Source organism: Canis aureus, chromosome X (genome assembly GCF_053574225.1).
Source record: "Canis aureus isolate CA01 chromosome X, VMU_Caureus_v.1.0, whole genome shotgun sequence".
Lineage (NCBI taxonomy): Eukaryota > Metazoa > Chordata > Mammalia > Carnivora > Canidae > Canis > Canis aureus.
This window is the reverse complement of record NC_135649.1, coordinates 49,571,974-49,586,441: the sequence shown is the minus strand read 5'-3', so window position 1 is coordinate 49,586,441 and position 14,468 is coordinate 49,571,974. Positions and strand designations below refer to the sequence as shown.

Here is a 14,468-nt window from a genome sequence, read left to right as displayed (position 1 = left end):
CTATCTATATTTCTGCCTCTCTCTGTGTCTCTCATGAATAAACAAAACCTTAAAAAAAAAGAAAAATATTCCAGCAATGAACAAAGAACTCATCAAGGGTACATATTAGGAGGATACAGAATGATCACCATTGAGACATGTGTGTACATACACACATACACACAGTAAGTTACCTACAAGGGAGAAAAACAGAAGGCTTGCTGACCTCAGACTTTATCACAGTCACACTTAATAGTAGAAGACAATGGAATAATGTCTACAAATTATAAGGGAAAAAAAGTGTGACTCAAGAATACAATATCCAGCCAAGATACCATTCAAGTATTAAGTCAGTAGGTAGGCATTCTTAACATGAAAGAGTAAAATAAATATTGCTTCTGCAAGCCCTTCTTGAAGGAACTTCTCAGTGATAAAATCCAAACAACCAAAAAAAAATGAAAGGAAAAAATTCAGAAATACAGAGAAGCCATGGTACAAGGTTATAAGTATACTCCTCCCATCCAAGTACTAACCATTTGCTTCAACGTGGATGGAACTGGAGGGTATTATGCTGAGTGAAGTAAGTCAGTTGGAGAAGGACAAACATTATATGTTCTCATTCATTTGGGGAATATAAATAATAGTGAAAGGGAATATAAGGGAAGGGAGAAGAAATGTGTGGGAAATATCAGAAAGGGAGACAGAACGTAAAGACTGCTAACTCTGGGAAACGAACTAGGGGTGGTGGAAGGGGAGGAGGGCGGGGGGTGGGAGTGAATGGGTGACGGGCACTGGGGGTTATTCTGTATGTTAGTAAATTGAACACCAATAAAAATTTTTAAAAAAAAGTATACTCCTGTTAAATATGAACAAAAACTAAACAGATAAAACAGGCAGATGGTTTATGGTTGCAGAACAGAATGTAAATGTTAGAAGTGCTGTCAAAGTAAAAGTAATTTGAGTATAAAAAATGAGAGTAGGGTAAAGTATTTGGAGAAAGTATAAGAAAGCTAATCTCTTTTTAAAATTTTATTTATTTATTTGAGAGAGAGAGAGCATAAGCAAGAGCAGGGGAGAGGAGGCAGAGAGAGAGGAGAAGCAGACTCCCTGCTGAGCAGGAGGCCCAATGGGGGCTGATCCCAGGACCCTGAGATCATGATCTGGGCCGAAGGCAGCCACTTAACCGACTGAGCCACCCAGGTGCCCCTAATTTCCTTCTCTTTCATAGCAGAGAGTACAGTGATAATATTGAAACAGGTAGATTTTTTTAAAATGACTAAGTGACTGACCCAGCACTCCACTCTTAGGTATCTACCTAAAAGGAATGAAAATGTATGTCCATACAAAAACTCATAATGAAAGTTCATAGCTGCATTACTTATAATAACCAAATAGTAAAAACAATCCAAATGTCCATCAACAGATGAACGTATAAATTAAATGCGGTATATACATACAATAGAACATTCGAATATATAATCAAATATTGTTTGGCAATAAATAGAAATTAGGTCCTGATACATGCTATAACATGGATGAATCTTGAATACATTACATTAAGTGAGAAAAGACAGTCACAAAGGATCACATATTCTTTTATTCCATTTAAATGAGATGTCCAGAATAGGCAAATATATATAGAGAGAAAGTAGACCAGTGATTGCTTAGGGGTGGGAAAGGATAAGGAAGTTGGGAGTTTTAGCTAAAAGAGTATACTTTCTTATTAAGGTGATGAAAAGTTCTAAAATCAGTTAAGGCAATGGTTGCACAATTCTGTGAACACTAAAAACCACTGCATTATACATTATAAATGGGTGAATTGTATGGTATGTGAATTCTATCTCAATAAAACTGTTACCTAAAAGACACTAGGAAAAAAATGACTACTCAATAGATTTTATGATTTTTTTTCTTAAACTTAGAGGGATGTTAAAGATTAGTATCTTTTATGGTAAAGAAACATTTATCTGAAGATGAGCAATTCTTCAATTTTATTTCTTCTGTTTTATTCTGTTAAAGTCAAGTAAAATTAAATAGCATGCTTTTAATGTATATATTATGATCCAATATTATACAGGTTTTTCAGTCTATCCACCCACCCATCCTTCTACCTACATATATAGACAAGTGATACCTTAAATAATTTTCACATATGAGTACTGTGGGTATTAGGAATTTGGGTGATTTGTTGCTTTCTTTATTGTTTCCTGTACAGGTTAAATTTTTAATCATGAGTATGTGTTATTTTTATTCATCTTTAAATTGGTCTTAAAAAGAAGAGAGTAAATATTCCAAAATGTTAATGTTAACATGTGAGTGGTAGCAATAGATTTTTCCCCTCTTTCTTTATTCTTTTCTATACTTTCCAAATTTTCCTGTCATAAACAGCTCTTCTTTGATAAATAGAACAAAGTTTAAAATAATAGAATTCAAAGGATGTGTAGCATCTCTGTAAATGATTGCTAGTTCTTACCTGGGCTCCTTCTGTTGCTCCTGAACGATCCTTCTTCCTGGCCAGATATCATCCATCTGTGACTGATGAAGAAGGGACTGTCCCACTGTCTCTCTTTTATTCACTTCGAGGTAAACAAAAGCATGGCAGAGTGGTGGTAATGAGAGGAGGGGGACGGAAACACATCCCACTTGCAGAAGGGATGGCAATATAATCTTTATATTCCCCACAGAGCCCATGAAGTAAAGACACCACTAGTAAGAATATATAATAGGATTCCAAGCCAAGGGATCTTTCACTGACGTCAAGTACCTCAAAAACAAAACAAAACAAAACCATTTCCAGACAGGGCCAGTACCTGCAGGTTTGCGGCGCAGGGACATCCTAATTATCTCACTGCCTGTGTGGTAAGCAAAGCGATTCACTTTCTGATCATAAAACCAATCTCCAGTTGCCTTCTTCAGCTCTCTGAGAAGGAATAAAGGAAAGTGACAAGTGAATTTTTTTTAAAATGGCTCTTGCCATTCAACTAACAAAGGCCGAGGAGGGAAATTCTCCCCACAGCCAGGGCCTCCTTGCCTCTCTCCACAGGTGATACTCACATCTCCTTGGTGCACACCTTACACCTCCAGGTACCACTGCTTTCCTGGATGCGGCAGTCCCGACACACCAGGTGATTACAACCCCGACAAGTGTTGGTCTTGGGAGTCAAACGGCCCAGGCTCTCCTGGCACCGGGCACAGGTCCGATCGCTATAGTATTGGCTGCCCCTCTTGGCCCCTTTCCTTTTGATCTCCAGTAGCTCATTCTTCAGTCGCCTGCCAATCCCCAAAGAGAAGCACAAGTGCGTTCACAGTCTGCATAGGTTGCATGGAGAGTTGTTGAGGGGTAGACAGTAAGACTTTGGTTTGGTAATTAAAATTTGGTTCTACAGAAGTAACAACTTCAGAGCCCAAGGGAGGAATTGTATACTGATACATAAGTTCTTCTGAAAGTCACATGGGAGGTATAAGGAAAGGTCCAGATAAAATTGGTCAAAGGTCTGGGCACCCATGCTTTTTCTGGAATGCTTACCTAATCCTTTTCTCATCTGCTTTCCGGAGCTCCTCATCTCGTTGTAGAACACTGAGGATCAAATCCCTCTCCATCTCAGACAGAAAAGAGAGGTCAAGTATCTCTGACATGATTTATTCTATATTTTTATTCTACTCTTCTTTCTTCAAATCAATCAGACCAGGAAAGCCACCACAGTTGCCTGAAATAAGATAAGGACTATTTTTCACACAGATAATTTACTCCAGAGTAGTCCCACAGCCCTAGAACCTCTTAGTAGGCTACTTTCCCCTTAAGCCAGGACAAAAAGACAATGTAGAAATATCTGACCTATTTACCATTCCTACTCCCACCTGAATCCTGCCCTTGAAAGTGAGGCAGCTCTGGATTTTCAAGAAGGATAACTTATTCATGACTCTGGAAAAGGGCTGAGTCTTTCAGCATGAGCACATTAGTCTGGAATAAGCACAGAACAGTTGAGTTGAACTCTCCCTACAGCAAGTGAATCCTAGATCATCCAATTTTCAATACTTTACATTTTCCCAAGTCCCAAATCTATTAAACCAAATAATCAGACAGCTGGTCTCTGTAGTAGAGAAGAAAACCACATGGGGACTTCTGCCAGTTGAAGCCCATTTTTCCTTTCCTGACCAGCTTCTGTGTTCTCAGGACTCAGATAGCTTTATGCTATACTCTAAAAGTTCCATCACCTACTCTATCTCCCAAAGTTCTTATTGCTACCACTACCTGAAGAATATCTTCACCCATTTCATGCGCATTTGTTAGGCACTCACTCTGACGTGCATTGTGCAAAGTGCTAGGGATACAGTGATGACTAAGACACAATTCCTGTCCTTAAGTTCACAGACTAGTAGGGGACACAGATACGCATAAATATAGTACAATGCACTAAGTGCTATCAGAGGGATAATAAATTAAATGCTATGGGAACCTAAAGAAGGAAGCAACTAATTCTATCTTGCATAGAGAGAGAAGAGAATGACCTGTATACATGGAAGGTTTCACAGAAGAGGTGAATTTTTCCTTATAAAGCAGCGTATTTTTGTTGGTGGGAGGAAATGGTAGGAAAGATAGGTTTGGGCTAAATTTTATAACTCTCATTCTTTTTTAAAAGTTTTATTTATTTACTTATTTGAGAGAGAGAGAAAGAATGAGCAGGGAGAGAGGCAGGAAAAGACACAGAGGGAGAGGGAGAGGGGAGAAGCAGACTCCCTGCTAAGCAGGGAGCCTCAATGTAGGGCATGATCCCAGGACTCTGAGCCAAAGGCAGAGGCTTAACTGACTGAGCCACCAGCCACCCCTATAACTTGCATTCTTGAAAATTAAGAATTTTTGCATTTATTACATAGACAATAGAAGTCCATCAAACATGTTTGTTGTTGCTTTGTTTTTGATGTTGGGAAATTAAATGATTAAATCCATTTTACTCTAGCTTTAGTACAAAAGAACTGATTCAAAAGACAAACTGAAGTGCAATCTGGAAGTACATAACACACTGTAAAATATGTGCATTCCTTACCCAAGCAATACCACTTCTAAGAATCTACCTATAGAAATATTCTTACAAATGTGCATAGAACAATATATATACAAGAATGTTACTGTAACTTTGTAAGAACAAAACAAAGAAGTTCTTTAAAAAAAATACTTCCATATAATGGCATACCATGCAACCATTAAGAAATGTGGTAGATCTGTTTGAAAATGCATCTTGGAGTAGAAAAAATAAGTAGTTGCCAGACTATACTGAATGATTTGTTTGGTAAAGTATTTACCTATACATTTGTATATGCAGAGAAAAAAGTCTGGAACAAAAACCACGATCATTGGTTTCTCTTGCGGAGGATTGGGAGGGGCAACTTTCACTTTTTTTACTGTATATAGTTATGATTTTTTTACGTAAAGAAGTCTTACTTTTAAGTCCTAAAAAAGAAATTTCAGAGGAGACAGGGGATTATTGTAATAGTCCAGACAAAAGAAAATCTAGGTTTACCAAGTGCACCTCTACCCAACTTGGCAAATCATTTTATTTGTCACCCTTTAGTTTCTCATGTGCAAAATGATATATTTCACAAAGTTATCAAGAAAGTGAAATACTGTATGTTACAGGGCCAATCACAATGTTTGAAATCCATGTTTAATGATACACATACTTGCTGAATCTGCTACAGGGCAGGCGTAACCCAGGGCAGCAAGACAAAGAGCAGAGAATCAAGTTTGAGAAGCAGAAGTAACAGAATGGAGTGACTAAGAGGATGAAGAAGGCACAAAGATGCCTTACCTTACCTGTCTTGGTTTAACAACTGATAGATTAGTGATAATTCTAACAGTGAGAAGAGTTATAAGAGAAGAAACAGGTATGGAAGTAAAGCAAGAAGTTTCATTTTAGTCATATTGAGTTTGTGCTACATACAGGATATCCAGGTAATTAGGCTCAGAAAGTAGTTGGAGGCACAGGGCTGGTCCTCAGGAAGAGTGACTGTATCTGAAAGTACAGATTTGGTAGTCATGGCAGTCAAAGTGCTCAGGGTAGACAAAGCTGAAAGGAAATGATGATCATCTTTACCTTTTCTGCTCTCCCTTAAAACTAAACCATGAGCCCTTTTCCACTTTTTTTTTCCAATTACCTACAGGACAATAAAGACTATAAACAACTCAGCATAGTTATAAGGTTCCATCAACAGTTTCTTGACTTGGCTATTTCCTGGTCTTTATTGAACTGTAAGACACTAAGTTTCCTTCATGGACTCTTTCTTAGATAATCTTGAAAAAGAATTCTTAGTTTTCAAACCAAGGAGAATATTACACTCTCTGAGAACAAGGGCTTTTTCAATATTCTTCTTTGTATCTGTCCCAGCACCTAACATGATATTGTGAAAAAAGTGTTGCACCTGCTGCCACTACTGCTGATCATCACCCCATCAGTTCCATTTATTGAGAATTGACAATAATGGCAGGCAATGCAGTACTTTATATATATTAATTTAATCCTCACCACAACCCTAAGAACGCAGCAGTATTATTATCCCTATTTTATAGATGAGGATCCAGGAAAGGTTAGGTTAACTTGCCCAGTAGTAAACAAAGTAAGTAAAGTTGCTGGGATTCAAGTCCAGGCAATCTGATTCTAGAGCTAGCACTCTACAGGCTCTGTCCAGGCAGGATCATGGCCAAAACTATTGTAAAATGTTTATCAGAGCAATCAAAAGCATTGTGCAAATGGATTCTCCTCTATGTGATTATGAATGGAGCACTGGCTAAAATATCAGCTGCTCATGAATAAAATAGGTATCTACCAATTGCCTAGCAGCTAAAGACCAAGGATGGCTGGCACAGGTACACTGGGAATGATAAGTGATAAAACAGGCACACTGACACAATAATGAGACCAAGTAATATTAAGACCGACAGATGTAAGAACATCATTGAGGAAATAAATACAGCACCATAAGAAAATGGAACTGCTAATGTATATCTTCTCTTTGTTTTTCACTTATGGACCAGATCAACCAGAACTGCCTCCTCCTAAAATCTTAAATTCAGTAATCCCCATTTTTCTGACCATAGCTCATTCCCACTAGACCTGTTCTTCAACCACTTCAAGACCACAGTCTCTCTCGTGGGACGCCTGGGTGGCTCAGTGGTTGAGCATCTGCCTTCAGCTCAAGGCATGATCCCAGAGTCCCAGGATCGAGTCCCACATCGGGCTCCCCGCAGGGAGCCTGCTTCTCCCTCTGCCTGTGTCTCTGCCTCTCTCTGTGTATCTCTCATGAATAAATAAATAAAATCTTTAAAAAAGACCACAGTCTCTTAAGTCCATCTTTCATTTTCTCTTGGTCTCCTTGCCTCCTGCTGATTTGTTTTCCTTTCCAACCCAAACTGGACTCCAAATGACTCAATGTTTGAACCTATACCCAAGACCTACACAATTCTTGGTCTCCAACCTCAGTTCTTAGTTCAGGTTTTCACCTAGTTTTGCTTTACCTAGTTTTGCTTCAGGTTCTATTTTTAAGCCTTCATTAGTCTCATCTCATACTCCCACTTCCCTTTCCTCCAGTTCCTATCAGACATCCTTGTTTCACATTTGTAAAGAAAAAGGATTTAGAATCCACCACCTATGACATCCTCAGCCACCTGCCTCCTCTCCCCCATAACTTGCCAATATAACTCCTTTCAGAAAAGCCATCTCACCCCAACCCCACCTCTGACCATGGGTAGTTTCAAACCCTAACCCTGTCACCAGTCAGTTAGCTTGAGATACAATCTTGCATAATCAGTAGTGGGGAGAAGAAAACAGGATAAGAAAAAAAATTTTTGAAGCAAGGACAAAAAGGAAAGCATAGGAAGAAAATGAGACAAATAGCAAAAAGAAGATGGTAAAAACAAGCTCCAATGTTATTAGTGAACGTTAAAAAAAACATATATGAGCAAAACTCACCCATTAAAATGCAGAGGTTAACAGACTGGATAACATTTTTAAAAATCCAGCTAAGTGCCATTTTACAAGGGACACATCTAAAACATAAAGATGAGGAAAGATTGAAAATAAGATGGAAAAAGATATACCAGGTAAATGCCAACCCAAAGAAAGGTGATGTAGCTACATTAACATCTAAAAAATAAAACTTCAAGATAATAAAAGCATTATAACACATAAAGAAAATCAGTACATAGAGTAAATAAGCCTGTATGCCCTAATTTAACACTTCCAAATATATAAAGGAAGATTAAGTATACCAAAGAAGAATTAAAAATTCAACCATCAAAATGAAAGATTAACATACCTCTTTCAGTTATTGACAGAACAGGCAGATAAAAAATTAATAAATATATAGACAAGTTCAACAACAAAATAAGCTTGATTTAGTGGACATATATAGAAATCTATATCCAACTGGAAAATTACATTCTTTTCAAGTACAAATGGAACATCTACCTCAAAAATTATCATGTACTAAGTTATAATACAAGTCTCAGTAAATTTCAGAGAAACCATTCTCATACAGATCAGGGTCTCTGACTTCAATGGAATTAAATATGAGGTCAATAACAAAAGATCATTTCTAATCCCAAAACATTATGGAAATTTAAAGACATTTCTAAGTAACTCATAGGTCAAACAAAAATTAGAACTGTAGGGGATCCCTGGGTGGCTCAGTGGTTTAGCGCCTGTCTTTGGCCCAGGGCGCAATCCTGGAGTCCCGGGATCGAGTCCTGCGTGGGGCTCCCTGCGTGGAGCCTGCTTCTCCCTCTGCCTGTGTCTCTGCCTCTCCCTCTCTAGGTCTACCATGAATAACTAAATAAAATCTTTCAAAAAAATAGAACTGTACCAAATCTATCATTAATATCTTAATAGAAGAAAACCTGCTGGCTGTTTTACCACCACTGTCACTCCCATACTGTAGAATGTCTTCTAGAAATTCAAAAAGGAAAATGTGGAATAAAAGTAATACTTTTTATGCAAATAGTTTTATGGTAGGTGATACAACACATCTTGAAAAACATAACTTAGAAAAATAATGGATGCACAGGTAAAACCAGACAGGTTTGAAGTTAGGAAACCTGTGACCTTTCATATTCTCCCAACTGATGAATACTACGGTTTAGTGGAGAAACCAAACCCCAAAATTACTTGTTAACACTTTTCACTGAAATTCAGTCCCAGATGTGTTGTCAAAAGAGCAAGGATTATCTATTGAGAAAACCACAGCTCAGGTAACATGAGTGTTCATGTCCAAACTCTGATGGACAATTTGTTCCATGTTAATTGTGGGGTGTCAAGACTCAGATTAAATATCTTAATATGGCACCCTTGTGGGACCTCATACCCATGGGAAGTTATTTTAGAAAGGATGGTTTGTTGACTTGGAAAATTATATACACTTACCACTCAAAATTCAGGATATTTTAACCCAAATACAAAAGCCAGGGGAAGCTGAAAATCTATCAAAATGGAAGGTTAACATACTCTCTCAATTACAGATCCAAGTAGATATAGCTAATTATACCCTAAACCTAGAGATTAGAAGATAATAATAATTAATAAGTGAACATTAATACTAACAGCTAGTTTTCAAGAAGTGGTGGCGAGACTGCTCTCGAGTTATTTTAAATTCTGAAGATGAGGTATAAAAACAAAAAACTGGGTCAACTGGTAGGAAGCATAGAATGAACATAATGGTGTAAGACAGACTTAGATTCAAATCTTAGCTTTGCTACTTATTAGGTATATGACCTTGGACAAGGGCCCAAAATATGAAAAGGATGATTAAAAATGTAGAAATCCTTATAAAAATAGTATTTACATTAAAAATAATTGTTTGTGCTCCCAAAGTTGAAACTGTGTTTACTTTGTTGGGCACCTTGGTACTTCTCTCTCTCCTAAATACATACTGCATGTTCAAACTAGAAACTTATACCATATGCAATCTCCTTGGGGGCAGGCACTGTATCTGGACTTCATATCCTCAGGAACTTACTTAGCACAGTGTCTGATACACAATATAAGTTCAATAAATGTTTACTGAATGTCTTCACCCAGAAATATATTTATGTGTTTAAACTTAACTCACAGAAATTGAAGAGCAGTAATAGAGCTGAGAGAAAAGTGGTTTTTGTTTTCCTGAAGCAGGATGGTGTCACGGTTAAGAGTACAGACTCTGGAGCCAGACTGCTTACATTTGAATTTCAACCTCACTATTCAATAGTTGTGTGACCCTGGGCAAGTTACTATACTTCTCACTGCTTCAATTTCCTCATTTGTAAAATGAAGATAATTACCTACCCTTTGGGGCTTGTTATAAAGATTAAATTAGTTTTTAAAATATGTAAAGTGCTTGAAGTAGTGTTCAAGAACATTGATAACAACAACAACAAAAAAGAATGTTGATAACAGAGGGATCCCTGGGTGGCTCAGTGGTTTAGCGCCTGCCTTTGGCCCAGGGCATGATCCTGGGACATCAGGATCGAGTCCCTCATCAGACTCCCTGCGTGGAGCCTGCTTCTCCCTCTGCCTGTGTTTCTGCCTCTCTCTCTCTCTCATGAATAAATAAATAAAATCTTTTAAAAAAAGAATGTTGATAACAGAGAATGTTATCTGTTACTTTATTTTGTCAGGTTTATATGTGTACTCATGCTTTAAGACTGAACTGGGGGACATCTGGGTGGCTCAGTGGTTGAGCACCTGCCTTCAGCCCAGGGCATGATCCTGGGGTCCCAGGATTGAGCCCCACATCAGGCTCCCTGCATGGAGCCTGCTTCTCTCTCTGCCTATGTCTCTGCCTCTCTCTCTCTCTCTCTCTCTCTCTCGACTAAATAAATAAAATCTTTAAAAAAAAGACTTAACTGGGACTTGAAAAATGGCATTTACTTTCTTTTAAAGAATATAGACAAATCGTGAGTTAAAGTGCATCTAGACACCATTTAAAGTTTGATTGTTTTTAGAAGTGAGAAACTATGCTGACAATATTCAAGTGACAGAATTTCAGAAAAACTGATCCATGTTCAAGGACAAAAAGACTGAACTGGTACTAATGTGTTCCTATAAACCTACAAGTAGTATTTATGTGATGGTCTTGCATATAAATTCTATTGGATTATTGGTTATGTCCCATCAAAGTGATATGTTAAGAGCATTTTGCTGTTTGGACCAAGGAAAATGGACAATTTTGGTAAAATTTATACTTAACTGAACATGAAAAAGTGAACCAGAGTCTTTCAAAGTATATTAGTTTAACCAAGAAGCTCCAAATTAAACTGCTGTTGTTACGCAAACGATACTATGTTTTATACAGGAACTGACTAGTGATGAGATTTACACTGCTATGTGTCAGATTCTGTATATTCTTGAATATAGATAATCAGAATTGATATAGCTATGACAAAAAATGTGATAGTGTCTATATTTTTGAAAGGTTAGAATGAAACTGGGCTAAAATTATAATTGGTAATGAAAATTTGGGATTTTTAAAAAGATTTTATTCACTCATGAGAGACACGGCGGAGTGGGGGGAGGGTGGCGGCAGAGACACAGGCAGAGGGAGAAGCAGGCTCCATGCAGGGAGCCTGACATGGGACTCGATCCCAGGTCTTCAGGATCAGGCCGTGGGCTGAAGGTGGTGCTAAACCACTGAGCCACCCAGGCTGCCCCCAAAATTTGGGATTTTTGAATGTCAGTGTACTTCTAATTCTAGCTAAGATGAAGTAACAAAAAAATGGATTTCCACCTTGCCTGAAGCAAGCCACTGCCCCAAATGGATAAAATATATGAAACAGTTGTGGCTTTCAAGACACTGAACATCAGGCAATGAAGATCTGAGATCCCTGAGAGATAATAATAGAGTGAGAACTCCGATTTTCCAGGCTCACTGTCTTGAGACAGTTTCCAGGCTATGGTGCAGGGAACAGGGATGTAAGCAGAACTTGGTAAATTCCTTGAGCTGAGGTGACAGAGCTGAAAGTCGGAAAACCCAGGTGGCTAAAGTTCATAGGACAGAGTACCTGAGAGAGTTGCACACAGATCATTGGGGAGCTGCCAAGGGTTTCCCTTGAGTATTCAGCAGAGCACTGGTCAGTGCATGGCATGCCTGTGATGAAAGTACCCTAGGCCAAGGACAGAACCAACTGAAAGGATTCAAAAGAACACTGTCACCCACATAGGGCCAGGAGTAGTGCCTGTTCTACCAGACAAATTGAAAAACTTTATGATTCACAGGGCATGAGACAAAGTACTCATAAGAGTCTTGGTTCCATAATGGGAATTAATTAGCCCCAGAATATGTATACTGCTCTTGTCCTGCCTAATGAATCTAAACAAAACAGCCTGAAAGGATCAATCTGTTTCCAAGTAATTCAAGTACATCCCAGAACAGATATCAAGCATATTTGTAGTAATATAAAAATATGCAGCACTCAGCAAAGTAAAATTCACAATATATGGTACCCAATAAAAAACTAACAGGCATGATTTACAATGAAATGGATGAAGCTAGAGGGTATTATGCTAAATTAAATAAGTCATATACGGAAAGGCAAATACCATATGATTTCATTTGTATGTGGAATCTTAAAAAATGAAACAAATAAATAAACAAAAAAAGAAACTAAGAACAAACTAGTGGTTGGCAGAGTGCAGGGGGTGTGGAATAACAAGTAAATGGGTGAAGGGGCGTGGGAGGTACAGGTTTCCAGTTTTGGAATGAATAAGTCACAATGATGAAAGGTACAGCATAGGGAACACGGTCAATGACATTTTAATAGTGTTGTAAGGTAACAGATTGTACCTACACTTGAGGTGAATTCAACATAGCATAACTTATAGAGTTATCAAATCATTGTGGTGTAAACCTGAAATTAATATAACACTATGTGTCAATTATACTTCAATTTAAAAAATTAACAGGCATGCAAAAACGTAGGAAAATACAGTCCATGAAGAGGAGATAAATCATAATAAACTCACCAAGAATTGACAAAAAGGTTAGAATTAGCAAAAAAAAATCATTAGAACAGTCATTTTAACTGCATTCCAATTTTTAAAAGTTAAATAAAGACATGGAAGATCTTTTATAAATACCCAAATCAAACCTAGAGATAAAAACTACAACATCTGAGATGAAAAAATACGCAGAAAAAAAAAAAAAAGAAAAAATACGCAGAATGGGGTTAGCAGCAGATTATACTTTGTAGTAGAAAAAATTAATTCAAATCAAATATAATTAATTAATTAATTAAAATTATTATTAAATTATAATTAAATAATTAAATAAATTATAATTGATATGATTAAATATTATAATTAAATTAATTATTAAATAAATTATGATTATTAAAATTAAATATCAATTAAATTTTAATTAGTTAATTCAAATCAGATAAAAAGCTTCTGCACAGCAAAAGAAACAGTCAACAAAACTGAAAGACAACCTACAGAATGGGAGAAGATATTTGCAAATGACATATCAGATAAAGGGCTAGTATCCAGTATCTATAAGGAACTTATGAAACTCAACACCCAAGAAACAAACAATCCAATCATGAAATGGGCAAAAGACATGAACAGATATTTCACCAAAGAAGACATACACATGGGCAACAAGCACATGAGAAAATGCTCCACATCACTTGCCATCAGGGAAATACAAATCAAAACCACAATGAGATACCACCTCACACCAGTGAGAATGGGGAAAATTAACAAGACAGGAAACAACAACTGTTGGAGAGAATGTAGAGAAAGGGCAACCCCCTTGCACTGTTGGTGGGAATGTGAACTGGTACAGCCACTCTGGGAAACTGAGTGGAGGTTCCTCCAAGAGTTAAAAATAGAGCTATCCTGTGTCCCAGCAATTGCACTGCTGGGGATTTACCCCAAAGATACAGATGCAGTGAAAGGCGGAGATACCTGCACCGCAATGTTTATAGCAATGTTCACAATAGCCAAACTGTGGAAGGAGCCTCGGTATCCATTGAAAGATGAATGGATAAAGAAGATGTGGTCTATGTATACAATGGAATATTACTGAGCCATTAGAAATGATGAATGCCCACCATTTGCTTCGATGTGGATGGTATTGGAGGGTATTATGCTGAGTGAAGTAAGTCAATCGGAGAAGGACAATCATTATATGGTTTCATTCATATGGGAAATATAAAAAATAGTGAAAGGGATCATAGGGCACAGGAGAGAAAATGAGTGGGAAAAATCAGAAAGGGTTACAAAACATGAGAGACTACTAACTCTAGGAAATGAAAAAGGGGTAGTGGAAGGGGAGGTCAGCGGGGGGATGGGGTGACAGGGTGATGGGCACTGAAGGGGGCACTTGAGGGGATGAGCACTGGTGTTATACTATATGTTGGCAAATCAAACTCCAATAAAAAATATACAAAAAAATTTTTTTAATTAAATTAAAAATTCTCCCCTTTGAAAGATGCTGATAAAAAAAATAAAAGGACATTTACTAGA

At 37.5% G+C, this 14,468-nt stretch overlaps 1 protein-coding gene across 8 annotated transcripts in view; it reads right to left on the bottom strand.

Moving 5' to 3' along the window:
• The window catches only part of SYTL4 (synaptotagmin like 4), a 79,647-nt gene that overhangs the window by 23,924 nt on the left and 41,255 nt on the right, over positions 1-14,468 (bottom strand). For 4 of the 8 annotated variants that reach the window (XM_077889306.1, XM_077889314.1, XM_077889307.1 and 1 more), the window contains 4 exons: positions 3,506-3,686; positions 3,034-3,249; positions 2,790-2,899; positions 2,453-2,555 (listed from right to left, as the gene is read on the bottom strand). In XM_077889306.1, the coding sequence (XP_077745432.1) occupies positions 2,453-2,555; positions 2,790-2,899; positions 3,034-3,249; positions 3,506-3,615 (539 nt within the window). In that variant the 5' untranslated portion in view covers positions 3,616-3,686. Of the gene's footprint in view, positions 1-2,452; positions 2,556-2,789; positions 2,900-3,033; positions 3,250-3,505; positions 3,687-3,837; positions 3,941-7,943; positions 8,021-14,468 lie in introns of all 8 variants that reach the window. The other 4 variants (XM_077889308.1, XM_077889311.1, XM_077889309.1 and 1 more) reach the window with 2 other exon arrangements.